Raw genomic sequence first — 16,131 nt, 5'->3', positions numbered from 1 at the left:
TTACATAGTGTTTATATTATGAGCTATACTTAAAAAAGTTTATAATATAACAACATTGTTATTTATTCATTAATTTCTCAATAGAAGAATTCGATGAAATTAATATATTTAGCACATACATGATACATATTAAATAATATAAATTATCTATTGTAAAAAATATATTTTAAATTTTAGTATTTTCAGGCATACGTGATGTCAGCGAATCGATTGGTTGGTAAATGAAAGGTCTATAGTCTAAACCATTTTTGAGCGAAATCGAAAAAAGTAAAATAATAACTTAGGTACTAGTTAACATAGACCAGTGTTTAATCTTATAATAGACATTATTAGATAGGTCGAGTGAACCCAGCCTGGTAAGTAAACCAAATTCTGTCACATGTGTGTACCTACATATTTCCAGAATTTAGTCATTATATAATATTTTATTAACAATTTATGATTTTTTTCAAAATAAACTAAATTATTAATATAATTGTACCTATATAAGACATAATATTAAAATTATGAATATTTAAATTCAACATGATAGTTCAATAGTTACTATAATACTAGAAACGATATTAAAATACTATGTACTGTAAAGGAATATATTTAGTCATACGGAAAAATTATAAAAATTCAACAACATATTATATATATATATATATTATAGACATTGACGTTTAAACGAAAAATAACGGTTTTAGTTATTGTGTTGTAATATAAAAAATATTAATTGAAGAGACTTTAAATTTGTACCATTTTGTATATTATAATTTTCCAAACACAATATTTTAAAAATATTTAAACTAATTTAAAGCTTTTTATACCACAAACCTTTTCATACCGTTAATGGTACATAGTATTGACCTACCTATAACTAATACTTACAAATTAATAAAATAATAACGATAATATTACTATATGATATAATATCTGCTTTATAAAATTATAAATTATCGTAATAATTATTGTTTAATCATATACATATACGAAGTTTGGCCAAAAAGTAATTTGAAATACCGTATCTCTAAAAAAACATATAAATTACTAATAGATAATCGTATTATAAACAAATTATAAAATATCCTTAGAAATAGAAGTTAACTTTTTTTATATACGTTTAAATTTTAAAGTATGACGAAATTCGGCAAAGTCACAAAAATGTGGAAATTAAATAAAATGTATACAATCAAAACTTTTCATAACTAAGTCTTGACAATTTAATAACAATTCCTCATAAGTTATTCTTTCAGAAACCTAAAATTCTCAAAAATACAAATAGGTACATTTTTATAGACATTTTAAGTTTTCAAGTTTATATTTTGAGTATTTTGACAAAATTTAGAGTGAAATCAATTTATAATAAATTATTAAATCATTCATGCAATTAATTATTCTATGTATTTATATAATGTATCTCTTGTTGTTTTGCAAAATAAATATTATTTATTATTATTATTATTATTAAAAAAAAAAAGATCCAATATACTGCATTACTTATATTACATTACTTACTATTAAGTATAAAAACTTATATAATCCTATATAATATCTAACTTATTTTCAAAATGAGTATCCTCTTATAAAAATGAATTGCAATTAGTACTTTGGACTATAATGTTTTATTTTATGTTTATTGTAGGTATACTCGATGGTTTATATTATTAAATAACATCCACTCTTGGTCAAAACTATAAATTAAAACCATTAGATGATTATTAAAACATTTTTACAGAAAAACAAGTGAAAATTTGATTGGCATCGGCGGTTCTGTTTAGCTATAGTACAATATTCTATACATAATATTATTATATTGGCTATATTATTATTTATTATGTCTACACAAATATCGCTCTTAGTCTGTTATCTAAATAATATATTTATTGCGGTGTTCTTCGAAGACTGTGACGACCACTACTATACATATTTTTATTTCGAGTCTAGTTAAGGGTTTTTAACTAAATTAGTGGTGGTATGCGGCGTCGGCGTAAAACATATGGACACAAGGGGCTCGTTTGTAACTGTGTTGCGTGCGTGTGTGCGTGTGGGTGCGTGCACGCGCACGAGTGAGTGATGAGAAAAATATAATGAGAGAGAGAGAGAGAGAGAGAGAGAGTGACTGAGAGAGACTGTTAGAGACTGTGAGACGGATAAAGACAATAATAATATTTTTGTTGTATAACAATATATATGTTATATAATATTATACGACTGTGGTGGGGCAGGGAGAGAATGATATACGCAGATCGCCGACGCCGCTGCGCCGCCGACCGTCCGTCCGTCCGTCCGGTCACCGGTCGTCTCGTCTCATTACTGTCCGCCGTATATGCGCCCGACGAAGACGTGCACACGGTAACGCGTCGAACGCTACGCAGCCGCCAGCCAGCCACCTCCGGCCAGATCGTCGAGACCACCGCGAATCAGGCACCGGCGCAGCCACCGCGCATCACGGCGGCCAACGTACGGGCGAACCGGGGCTGCGGTGGTGGTGGCTGCTCCATCGCGATGCCATCGCTGCACCAGGCTGCACTGCTGGTGCTGATGCTGCTGACCGTCACCCGTGATGGACTTGCGGCGCCCGACATCACCATGTCCATACACGGCGACCTAGCCGGTAGTGGGACGCCGAGCTCTTTCACGGTCAATCAGGTCGGTAGTTGTTAAGGGGTGGCTGATTTCGAGTAGAGTAAATTATGATGATTTATATAATTGTTACTGTTGTCCACCACATGAGCGTGCCATTATAGGCTGTGTGTCCATCTTACGTACATATTGATACGCTTTTGTTGATACACTTGTTATATAATTAGTTACTTCGGTGACACAACGTTATTCAGTACTATAATATTATAGTGACGAGCGCGTAAAAATACTATACCGTTATAAATATTATTTCCTTGCAATTCAAAAAGACGCGTTCGTGATCTAATATTATATTTTCTAACAAAAGTAATTCTTTGAAGTTTTTTTTTACAGTTTTACGGTATGGTGCATCTTGTTGTAAATAGTTTCGTTGACGTTTTGACTCGAAACTCGAAACCTCTAAATGTTCCATTATCCCACCGGTAATCTGTACAAAAATGTCCGCGAGGAAAATATCGTTTTAAACAAATTTAATTTAATTATAAATGAAAAAGTGAAATTTGTATAGATGACAGTGATAATATCACAAAATATATGGTACCTGACACCTGTCAATGTAAATCAATTATTTTCATCTCAGATCTTTTGATTACCTACCCACGCATTTTTCTAAAATTAAAATCTAAAATCATATTTTGACCAAAAAAGTCATAACTTGGTAAGACAATTAATATAAAATTTTAAACTAGTATTAAAAATAACAAAATGTTTGTCTTGTCTTGAACTTGAGATTACAGCAATATTCGAAATTTCAAAATCGGACTTACACCAATTAGAATATTTTTATAAAATTGTAAATTTAATGTATCTATATATAGGTATTAATATAGGAATATATAGCCTCCCCACCTCATCACAATGAACATTTCTATGAATGCAACTGATACAGTTTTTTTTTACTCCTGTTATTTTAATTATAGTTTATAATTTTATTATTATGACTCTCTTTTAATAGTTCACTTTAAATTACATGTATTTTGGTTCATTCAAATATAAAATAACAAGAAAATTACACTATATTAAAATATAAAGTATATTATATTATAATAAATGCACAATCAACTACTTTATTAAGATTCATAGAACAGTTATTACTTATTTTATATCTTAAGACAGTTAATTTGATTTCTATGAATAGATAAACATTTTATTTTAGTTACTATTGTCGCTTTAAATAAGTTCATAGCGTACATGTTTAATGACGATTTATTTCATACACCCAACTGCCAAAAAAATGAAAAATAAAAAAGTTCACTTGGCACGTATCCATTGTGGACATTTATTAAGTTTCAATACATTTTTGATAAGTAAAAACGTTTGATAAAAAACATGAGATTTATCAAAGTTGCAATAGTATAAATATGCTATTGAGTTTTAAATGTAAATTTGTAAAATTATGATTGTTATAAAGCAAATTCACATGATATAATATGTATATTATGTAGAAACTAGGAATATAGCAATTATAGCATATAATTTCCACTTAAACTTAAGGATACAATAATATATTTGAAACTATTTATTATAATAAATACTTTAGTACTTAATAACAATAGTGTATTAATGTATTACAATAAATATCAATAAGATTTGATGATATTATGTTGTTATTAACCCTTTCACTGCTTAAACGCACATATGCGTCCAATTTAAACGACTTTGGTGTGCTATGGACGCAAATACGCGTCGTATCATTTTAAAAATCAACAAAAGCTGTTATCTATCAATAATGTGATAATATCATAAAATGGTAAATAATTAGATGAATCTAAAGCGATAATAAAAAATATATGTTAAATATTAAAAAAGTTATAAGCAAAATAATTTATTTGATTTTTCAGGGTTCCCAAATTGTCATTATTTGATAAACTGAAAAAATAATTCATTATTGACTATTTGGGAACCAATCACTAACTTAATTAATTATTATCTGCTAAAAAAAATTACTAGAACATTTTTTTTTATTGATAGTTATTATTTAAACTATAACAATATTTAAAACAAGACGAAAAAAATATTTAAAAATAAAATTTAATTCTAGCACAGTGCTGTGGACTGGGAAAAAATAATTCAGCAAGGAAAGAGTTAAGAGGACGTAAGCACTCTATACACTGTTTTTTCCCCTCTGACCCGTGATCATACAAAATTTATGTAGAGTAAAATCAGTCATTACAAGAATTATTAATAATGATATTTTTAAAAGTATAATTCGTCGATTTGTTAAAATATTATCTCAGAATAATTTTAATTAAATTTACGAAGTGTTTTTTTTTAAGTCGAATATACAGTCAAATAATATTATAATAATATAACATAAAACTAATTTGTCAAACCCTTAAAAATATTATTATTTTAAGATTACTTAGTAATCATGAAAAAAGATTTTATATGAATGCGTTTTATCTATGTTGCGTATGAATCTGGGAAAAAAAATAAATGCTGTACGCCTTTAATATCCTTGTCTGTCTGGACGGATAGGATAATATGTGTATTTAGGATTAATAAATTAATAACTTATATAAGTGGTGAATAGTGATAAAAGAATACAAATTATATTCATGGATAATATTATTCCAAAAATCAAAGACTATATGGATCAATTATTAGCACTTAAGAATGTAACGTTTAAAGCATATTAGTGGGAAAGCAAATGCTATTTCAGAAGCTTGTGAATATTAAAAAAATATTGTACATTTCTACTTAAGAAACTAATAAATCATTTTATTGTCTACAACAATACGACATATTAGTCAACTAAACCAATGAAATTGCTTAGGTAGTAAACACTAATTTATACTAGATAGATTTATTCAGATTATATTATAGTACTTTAATATGTTGTGTTATTAACGTTACATTAAGTCTGTTCGATTAACGTTGTTGAACGATCCGAATCAAAACTAACAATTAATATTATTAATTACGTATTAATATTAATCTACGGAAAACTACATTTTATAAATAATTAGTGATTTTTAATTACAAATAAAAATTATTAATATATTTGGATATATTTTTATCTTCTAACCAGTCTTTTAATTAACAAATTAGGTAACTTTATAGTGTAAACTTTAAGCTGCAAATTTGAGTTTCATAAACTGAGCGTACATCAAGTTAACAAAATATCAACTGTCTCAAAACAGTCAAAACTATTTATTTCATTTGTACACATGTTATAGAATATAGACTATAGTCTAATGCAGTGTTTCTCAACCTCTGTATTATTGTGAAAAACTATTAAAATAGTTCTTACTTTGTAAAATACAATTAACAATTAAGGATAATGGGTAATATTTAATTTTAATTAGAAATTTAAACTTAAAAATAACAAAGAAAAATTATAACATAAAAAATAATGATAATGTCAACAACACATGACTTATATTTAACCATCATAAAAATAATACCTTTTAATTTTTGTAAATCTTTTCAAAAATATTTATACATTTTGTGTCATTTAATATAATTTGCAATATATTTGGATTTATCTTGAGAGACACTAATCTAATCTAATTAGCTTAATAAATAATAATACATATAAAATCAGTCACAAAAATTAAAAAGTTCGTAATAATATGCAAAAATAATACATAATTTAACTAACTATTGTGTACCTAATACAAAAAAAATAATTATAGTTATAATTTAATTAATTTGAATGTATTTCAGCTTTCTTAACATTCCATATTCCTATAAGGCAAAATCTCAATGTTTTATATTTTAAAATAGCTTCATAATTACCGAATTTAAAAAATTAAGGACAATAAACCAATTAATCATGTATTAATATTCAGTAATACAATAATCAAATAAATTATTTAAATTTAAAATATTGAGATTGAGTACATCAAAACAGGTACAAAAAATATTTACCATATATTATATATATTAAACTATTATCACTCTCTCTTTAAAGTTTTTACACGTATAAAATAAATATTAAAATTATAACTGTGTAAAGAATTAAAATAAAACAATGTGTAATTCACAAATAAGCCTTTTGGTTTAAAAATCTAATCTATTCTGACATTGATGTGTTATATTGATATGTTTTAGTCGTATTAAATAAATATTAATTTAAAAAAATATTTCCAACTGATTTGATATGTTTAAACCATTTTGCATAAAAGATTATTTAAAAAAATGTTTAATCAAATATTAATTTACATTCATAATTAAGATATAAAATAATTCTTTCATTAAGAAACTTATATAAAATATAATTAAATCATTTATTATTTATAAATGTTGAATAATCTAATAAACAAATTAAATTATTATTAAAAATAATTTTTTTTATATGAATAATAAAAGTGAGATGTTTTAAGCTACTTTTATTTTATTTGAAATTGATAGGTATATTAGGCAAATTTATTTTAATATTTTATGCTTAGAAATTTAAAAAATAAATAAATTTAATTTTTAATTGTTCAGTAAAATATAATTCACACCGAAGAATAATTAAAAGTTTTAATTTAATTTAATCAAATATAAATACTATATTTTATTACCGTCTGCTAACTTTGAATTGGTTTTATCCTTTATATCCATAATCCATGAATAGCACGAGCTTTTGTACTTCCATGATATTATATAGTAACGGTTTAACTAGGTATGTAATTTTCTGAGCTGATTACAACTGCTTCAGATACGTTATTCATTTCACGCGATTTAAATATATTTTAACACTCACGTCTTACGCTATAAATGGTATCGCCTTGTTTCAGGTTTACACTTTAATTTCCAATATCGAATTCAGACTAAGAGATTTGTCAAATACATTAAGACGGGACCAACAAACGGAAAGGATCAATTCCAGGATAGATGTGATATTCAACAAGCTCAATCATTTAGAAGTGTCCAACGAAATGTGGTTCGATAAATTTCAACAGGTATATAAAATAACATTTTGAATTTTAATAAACGTTAAGATATTTTTACCATTAATATCTAACTGTATATATTAATTTAAATTAAGTACTATTATTTAGCTTCAATATAAAACACTTGTACAAGGTTCAACGACACCTAATTTTATCCACTTTATTATTACAGTGTATAGTGTACAAATTAATATTTATATATCTATATATTAATGTTCCTCCATATTGAATTACAATACAAAATACTTTTTTGGGTATGGCCGAATTGCGCTTATTTTAGTCGAATTGCACTTGGGTTTAAAAAAGGTAATGGTCGAATTGCACTTGGATAAAAAGCTGGTAGTGGTCGAACTGCACTTGGGCTCAAAAAAAGTATTTCAATAAAATTATCATGCATTTGAAGGGGCAAATCATTTTCCTATGTAAATTAAGTGGTTCTTCGTGGTTATGTATTAACTCATTAACTCACACCGAAAAATACTGTAGAACATTCATCAGTATATATAGTTTTGAAAGACAACCACGATGGGTACAACGCCATTTATCACCATCATTTACATGTTTTTTTTTTTGTAAAATATATATCTTTGATACACAATTAAGTCACGGTCTCATTCCCTTTTAACAATTTTTAAATTGTTCATATTTACACAGCGACGTAAGTGTTAAAGTGTGTACTAATTGTAGTTTACATAAATCTAAATAGTACATGGTATAAAATATAATAAGTATTAATCTTATATTTTTATTGATAACTATTTATTATCTAGTTAGGTTAGATTCTTTTGTCAATTTTTGGCAACAATAATTATCTGCGTAATCTAAATGGCATTAACGAACTAATATAATATAATGATATTAAATAGGTAGCCCGTAGCGTTGGTAAACATAAGATTCGTAATATTTTTAATGTTTATAGTGAAACATTCGACTCGTAACAAGTTTCCACGGTTTTTTCCATTTTAACTCTTTTTTTACCCGAGTGCAGTTCGACCATTACCTTTTTTCAATCCAAGTGCAATTCGACCATTTCTTTGTAAGTATTACTAGGTAATAAGTGTAATTCGACTATCCCGATTTTTTTTTAGTGTTTAAACCGCAAACTGATGGTTAGACTGCATTCATGACTACGTTAGAATTACAAAATATTGGATAAATAAACTGAAAATCATAATGTAAATATTATTATTATACCTACCTATGTAATTATGTAAACCATTTATAATTTCAGTCGGTGATGGAGGAATGTGGTCCGAACCACATGACCAGACGTCTCGACAAGGCTCAACAACAACTAGAGATTACATTAGAACATATGGAGACCACACTACAGACTGTGCAAAATCATCAGGTCAATATGAATAACTCACGGATACTTAAAATTAATAACAAAATATATAATCCTCTTTAACCAAAGAGTATTTTATTTCTCATTCATGATATATAATATTATATATATAGATGTATAAGTACCTACTAAACATTAAAGATTATTATAAGTATTTATATTTAATACCAGGGGCAGATTTAGGTATGTGGTGGCCCCTGGGCGAAATGCATTGTGGCCTGTGGGGGCCCTTTATACATAAACAAGGAAATATATTTTTTTACTTATTAAAAAACATTTATTATCATATTTAGTAGTACCTAGTAACAATAAATTACTTATTTAGTTTTAAATAATTATAAAAACAATCAAATCGAGTATAAGTAATATCAATAAATATCATCATAATAAATTCATAATATTAGTGTAAGTAATTAAATAAAGAATAATAAAAATAATAATGTCAAGTAATTAAAATTAAATGCCTCGTACTTTTCTTAATATTATCAATAATGTTTTGAAAATCAAATTTTCCTAAAATATTAGACTCGGAGCTCATTATCGCTAGTACGCAATCTATTTTTATGTGCTTTAAATTTTGAAAAACAAAATAAATTCGAAAAACTATTTCAATATTAGGAAAACAATCTTTTACTTCCTTATTAGTTATTAGTTAATATTTTATACATCTATTATTAGTTAGTAAAATTAAAATTTTTAAATGTCCAAATAAAGTTCAATATTATTTAATTATATGTGTGAATATAAATAAAATATTTTTCCTGTATCCTAATTTAAATATCATAAAATTGTGGGGGGCCCTAGGCTGCAGCCCACTCAGTTCTCCCCTAAATCCGGCCTTGTTTAATACTATAATTCATTAAAAAAAACGACAATTATCGAATAAACATAATAAATAATAAATTACTGCATGATATTGTATGTTACATCGAAATAAACATATTATTTATTTATAGATGATAAAACGTGTACATTTTAATTGGGTAGTGTTGATAGGATCGAGAGGAAAGGGAAATAAATAACTCACTGGAAACATGCGTTTGTAATCAGCGAAGGCTACAACTGTCGGCTGGTCTTAACAGGCAATCAGCCAAAGATGAAAAGAAAACGATGCGTTATTTAACAAACCTTCTTGTCCATTTGGACTATGTTACAGAAAGAACTGGAAAAAGAAATCAAAAAAGTGGTTGACAGACAGACAGAACTGTCTACTGACATTCAAACTATGCAAAAAGATATGAACTCCGAGTTTGAGAAACACGATTCTAATCAGATTACTTTCAGGAAACAGATACAAGTAAAAAAAAAATAATTTAACGTACACCTATAATTATACTTGAACTTTGAAACAATCTATTTATTGACCAAATAGATTTTTTTTTAAATATTATAATTATAATAAATTTTTAAAATGCTGCTATATCTATATCTATTCCAAAATATAAGGCGACGGTCTCTTTTATAACTAATAATATAGTTACAGTCTACACACAATTACTAAATTATATACATTAAAAATGTAGTCCTATACTCCTATTATCGTATACACCGAAAATTGAACTACTTACATATTGGTTTAAAACAAAAAAAAAAATATATTAACAGTTTTAAAATTTATAATCATGAAAAACATCATTTTTTTGCTCAGGTATGTTATAAATACTTTACAATACAAATTATCGTTTTACAGTTTTACTTCTTACTTCTAGCTAATAAAATAACATAATTTATAGGTATATTATAAATAGAAAAAACACATTATTCACTTTGTAAGTATATGTAATGTAATTTTATGATATTTCATAAGCACCATAACAATAAAAATAAAAATAATCATATAGATCAAATAATTTACGTTTTTATATTCGCCAAATTTGGAATTTCAGTCTATTAGAAAATACATAAATTAAATTGAGAATTAAAATAATTAATGTCTTTACTATAATAGTGGAATGTTTTAAATTTCTAAGGTTAATAATTTGTATTTATTTATAACAAACTACATTAAAACTAAAGCTAAGAACTACCTGTCATAAAAAAAAAATTGCAACTTATTTTTTAAAATTCTAGTACGAAAAGCTTATATAAAATCTAGTATTGCATTTCAAGATTAATATTAAAATTAAAATTGTTATGAATTTTGGACACAAAAGAATTTAAAAAACACTCATCGTTATAAAATCAATACATTGATAATGCTAATATTTTAAATATCTATAGTCAATCATTTTTAAAGTTAGTAAAATAAAAAAAATCGATTTTCCTGATTAGGTATTTTTTAAACTATTTTTTTTTTTACCTCCTTTGGTACCAATCATAGATTCAATTTTAATGATTGAAAACCACCCTCAAAATGAGTAATTGAATCATTTTTACTGCTCCGAAAAGGAATGACAAACACAAAAAACTCACATAATTGTAAAACTAATAAGAATGTATTTTCATCGCTTCGTTCAGATTCCAAAAATTCCTATAGTCATGTTGATTACGTTTATAGTGTTTTTTTCTTTTATTTTTAAGGATACCATTGCAAATTTGTCTCAACAATCGAAAATTACGGATAGATCATTGAGTACCTGTTCGTGTAATCAAGATAGCGATTCCAGTCAAATTCCGGACACAACAACTAACAATAACAAATTGACGACAACGGTAGGTATTGTCCTAATACTGAATACTGAATAGTAGTCATATACTCATATAATACTGTTATAAACCAATAAAATATCTATTTTTTAACTTTCCCGATTATTTAATACCATTTACCTAGTTAAGATAGACATATTTAATTTTTTTATGATGTTTTGTAGATAAATAACATGTACAATGGACTCAAAGACCGTTCAGATCACATAAGCATCTCACTCAAGGAATTAACGGAGAACACTGACAAGTATCGGCGGAGATTGGACTCTGATAGACGCGGCGTAATTAACGAGTTTTTGGACAGTAAGATAATTATTATTTATTACTATTAAAGAATTGTAATAACAACCTAAAAATAAATAAATTTTTAAATATTCATCTTTGCAGATCATTGTTGGCTGTCGAGGAATTCATTTGCTAAATTCGATTTACTGTTTAAATTTTTAAAATTAATTGTTTTGCTTCTTTAATGATATATGTATGTAATCAAATATTTAATCCCTTCGGTTTTTGCTTGCATTGGACGGTGGACAAAGGTCACATATCCACGTCCTTTTTTTCAGTCATATATAATCTATCAAAATCTATGTTTGAATGTATGATATTAAATAGTTTTGTGCTTCGTTCATGCCATTTAATATATTTTTCAAGTTTTTAAAATATATTAAATGGTAATTGACGCTCACGTTTGCTTTCGGTTTTAGCCTATCGGTGATCACTGAAACTTTGGAGTAAAGAGAGGAAATAAAAGATAAAATGTCTTCAGTAAAAGAAAACGATATGTAAGTGTACACTAACAATGTACACATATAAAAATAAATTAAAAAACTTATAAAATATTACAATAAGGTACATAGTGGATACCAACATACCGTGATGTTACCTATATTGTATAATGAATTAATTGTTTTAATATCTGATCACGCTACATTTAAAATGTATTAAACCTAACTGCACATAGTAAAAAATAAAAAAGTACGCAATATTAATATATTTTCAAAGAATCAAGTCCGTTTATAATATTAAAATAAAATAACATATAATAGTAAATATTGAAATGATACCATTCCTGGCAATCGATCAATGTGTTGGCCGTTGGCCACCAAATATTAATATTGTAAAAATGTTTTATAGGTTTTTTGGAAGCGGCCATCGACAAAATAACAACGATCCAGAAAAATTCAGAAAACGAACTCGAAGCTAAGTTCAAAGAACACTTGCAATTGCTCATAGATGGACAAAACTTGTTCATGGACAATTGTCACAGGTTGCAATCAAATGAACGACAAATCGAGAATGACATGGTCGATATATTGGAGAGGATATTAGACCGTATTGATAACAAGTGAGAGCAATTGCATTTTTTTTTTTTAACCACTTTCTTATATAGTAGATGGGTGCCTAATATGTATAAATGTTTAATGCAGGGTAATAAGAACGAATATTTTTAAATATCAATGATAAATAAACAAATAACAATACAGATTACGGCACGGTTATAAATATATTTAAAAGTTATTAACGGAATTATCCACTAATCGATTAATCATTATTATCGTAAATACTGAATGCACATGATATAAATTATATTATATATTTATATATTATAATACTAGGTAGTACTTACGCCAGGCACGTAAATAGGGGGGGGGGTAAATAAACGTAGGTATTTCTATAACGAAAAATGTACGAATAAGTTTATACCTATCATCAACGTAAAACCAACCTATTTCAACGTTTATACGAATAATAACTACATATTATACATATACATACACATACGCCAAAGTTATCCTTATTATACTCGTAGATTATACGTGCTATGTTTACTGGGTATGAGCCATGAGGGTATGTATAAATTCATTCTGTTGAATTTTGAATACACCATTTTTGTGTGAAGTATAGATATCTTAAATAATATGATATAATATAATGCAAAGTACCTACCTAAAAAATTATAGAATAAAAATTCCTCATTGCAATCCTATGATTTTTTCAAACGGACTTTATTTCTTTGCGATTCGTACCATAATAAAATTTGAAATGACGCTTATCTATTTTTAGGAGTAAGTCCGAGAGCACAACCTTGGAACAAATACCGAAAACGTTGAAAACCCAAAGTAGTCTGGAGGAGAAAATGTTCGGGGAACTGTCGGAACTCATCAAAACACAGTCTGATCAGGTGACTAGAACAGTGGCCTACTCAACCAACCAAGTCTTAAAGTTACACCAGGACTTAACGAACATTTCCAACGCTCTGATGACACTTAACAATGGTGGTGGACTCAATAATGTCACCGTCACAACGACGGTAAGCCTAACATGCCAAATGGTCGTTGACCGTTGTATATACATCAGTGGTCTTCAACCGGTGGGTCGCGTAAACTTTAAAATTGGTTCGCGATAAGTCTTATTTTTAAAATTAAAATTAAATTTATAAATGAAAATACCTACCTACTAAAATGTTATTTTTATTTATTCAGTTTTAATAGTACTACTGCAAAGCATTAAGCAATTTTAGCTTTTTTTACAAACGCTTACGTGGGTCGCGAAAATTGTAGGCCTAAAAAAGTGGGTCACGAGTCCAAAAAGCTTGAAGACCACTGGTATATATGATTATAATAGGTTAATAGGTACCTATAAGGCTATAATTACGTCACACTACGCCTCTTATATGGTTAGACTGGTTAGAGGCTACACATGTCACATAGGAGACCTGTGACTCGGTAATCGAAAAATAATCCTAAATAACATAAAACTTATTAGACATATTTTATTTCTTAACATTTTCAAACGTACGCTAGTAAAAAAAAATTGCTAATATTCGCTATTGCACTGTCGGAGAGACTAAAAGAGTTATTTAATTACGGCACAATGTAACCTAGATTAGATCATATTGTATAATTACAGTATTTATTTTATCGTATTTATCGTATTAAGTACCTATAATGATTTTAAAAATAAAATATTATAAATTAGGATATTTAAAAAAACATAATTGCATTGTTCTATATTTATATCAATACCGTTATTTTATAACGATCTCATTATTACTTAGTTGTTTATATTATTACTAATATCATATTAGTAAAAAAATAACTCAATATCATAAAGATAATTTTAAATGCATATTACTAAATTATCTTTATGATATTGAGTTATTTTTTTATTGTTAAAGTAAAATAAGTATATAGTGGTTTCCTACGCCTGCCGGCTCCGGTATAACTTCTAAGATAATGGTTTCCGCAAAAAAAATTCAAACAGTTTCGAAAACAGTGTTAAAAACACGTCTTAAAAAGAAAATTCGAAATTCGTGAGAGGCGTGGTAAAGTGCATTTTATCCAAAGTGTTTTAGCTAGTGTGTTCCAGAATTCATAACAATGGCATACCTAATATAGGTCGATGATCACTGTAATAAATATACTGTTTGTCGTAACCATAAGAAAATGACGTATTATTATTATGGTTACAAAATCTTCTAACAATCAACTTTGTATTTTAGGATATGAACGACAGACGGCCTATGCACAACATCGGCAACAGTCATAACAGCACCCCGTCAACTTCAAAAAACAAGCCCAACATCGATAAACTTTCAACAACGATGCCTAAGCAGAACCGTTCTCCACACGATTAGAATCAAAATAAAAAACAAGCGTGAATAGTACTTACAATATATGCTCCAATTTCATTAAATTTGGCAAATACATATTAATATATTATTATTTATTATAATAGTACCTATAATACTATTGATATTTAATAAAAATAAATAAACTTAATAAAATCGGTCATTCACTTTAAGTGGATGTGATTATTATAGTATTATGATCGCTAAAAAAATCTAAAACAATGTTATTTTTTTCAGTACCTTTTGCAAGAGTTCAAAAAATTTAATTTGTTGTTTTATTGTATTTAAAAATTTTTAATAAAATGCAATTACTTTTATCATTTTAAATTATTCATCTTAGAATTTCTCAATATAACTCAACACACAAAACACATTTTAAATTATTATTTATTTTATAAAAAATTTATATATAATAGGTACATTATACTTTTTTTTAAACAATATAATATAACATATAGTGTGTACCTGTATATGTATAACTATGCTCCAACAATTTATTATCAAAAAACAACATCTTAACGTTGATTAAAACTAGGTATAAATTCAAAACAAATGCAATAGTCATGAGGACACATAAAAAAAAAAATTACCAAAGAATTAACTTTTCATCTTGATTTTTTCCCTTGTACAAACAAATCTTAAGAGTATTAGAAACAACTAACTAGAATATACCTAGTGGGGTAGATACTAGATACTATAGATATATTTTTTCATTTTAGTAATTCCTAAGAAAGATCATTTTTGGTAAATCTATTTTTTTAAATCTTATCTATATTTGCACTGCAATTAAATAAAATAATGTATGTGATATAATAATATTAAGTTAATACGTTCATAAAGATGATTAATATCATACAAATATTGTTACCTAATAATATATGTTAATTTTTTTTTAAATAAATTATATGCTAACAAAATCAATATTTTTGAGTACCATATCCTCTATAACATTTACTTAGAAATTTGTATTACTACAATTAAATATTTATTATATA

The 16,131-nt window shown here is 26.6% G+C and overlaps 1 protein-coding gene across 1 annotated transcript; it reads left to right on the top strand.

Moving 5' to 3' along the window:
- Positions 1 to 2,290: 2,290 nt before the first annotated feature.
- LOC132919960 (myosin-16-like) lies at positions 2,291 to 16,053 on the top strand. Its single transcript, XM_060981924.1, has 9 exons — positions 2,291 to 2,634; positions 7,356 to 7,520; positions 8,743 to 8,862; positions 10,016 to 10,156; positions 11,380 to 11,511; positions 11,670 to 11,808; positions 12,640 to 12,850; positions 13,570 to 13,816; positions 15,008 to 16,053. Exons 1-9 carry the CDS (start codon positions 2,491 to 2,493, stop codon positions 15,140 to 15,142), a joined length of 1,434 nt encoding a protein of 477 aa, XP_060837907.1. The 5' UTR covers positions 2,291 to 2,490; the 3' UTR covers positions 15,143 to 16,053.
- The last annotated feature ends 78 nt before the right edge of the window (positions 16,054 to 16,131 follow it).

Source organism: Rhopalosiphum padi, chromosome 2 (assembly GCF_020882245.1).
Source record: "Rhopalosiphum padi isolate XX-2018 chromosome 2, ASM2088224v1, whole genome shotgun sequence".
Lineage (NCBI taxonomy): Eukaryota > Metazoa > Arthropoda > Insecta > Hemiptera > Aphididae > Rhopalosiphum > Rhopalosiphum padi.
Note: the sequence above shows the minus strand (reverse complement) of the source record. Positions and strands in the feature narration are given on the sequence as shown.

Excerpts from the sequence above, each read along its gene's own strand:
- LOC132919960 (XM_060981924.1), top strand. The coding sequence starts at position 2,491 with ATGCCATCGCTGCACCAGGCTGCACTGCTGGTGCTGATGCTGCTGACC. Across the intron at positions 2,635-7,355 it reads GCTCTTTCACGGTCAATCAG|GTTTACACTTTAATTTCCAA; the intron begins GTCGGTAGTTGT and ends GCCTTGTTTCAG. Across the intron at positions 11,809-12,639 it reads AATTAACGAGTTTTTGGACA|GTTTTTTGGAAGCGGCCATC; the intron begins GTAAGATAATTA and ends AATGTTTTATAG.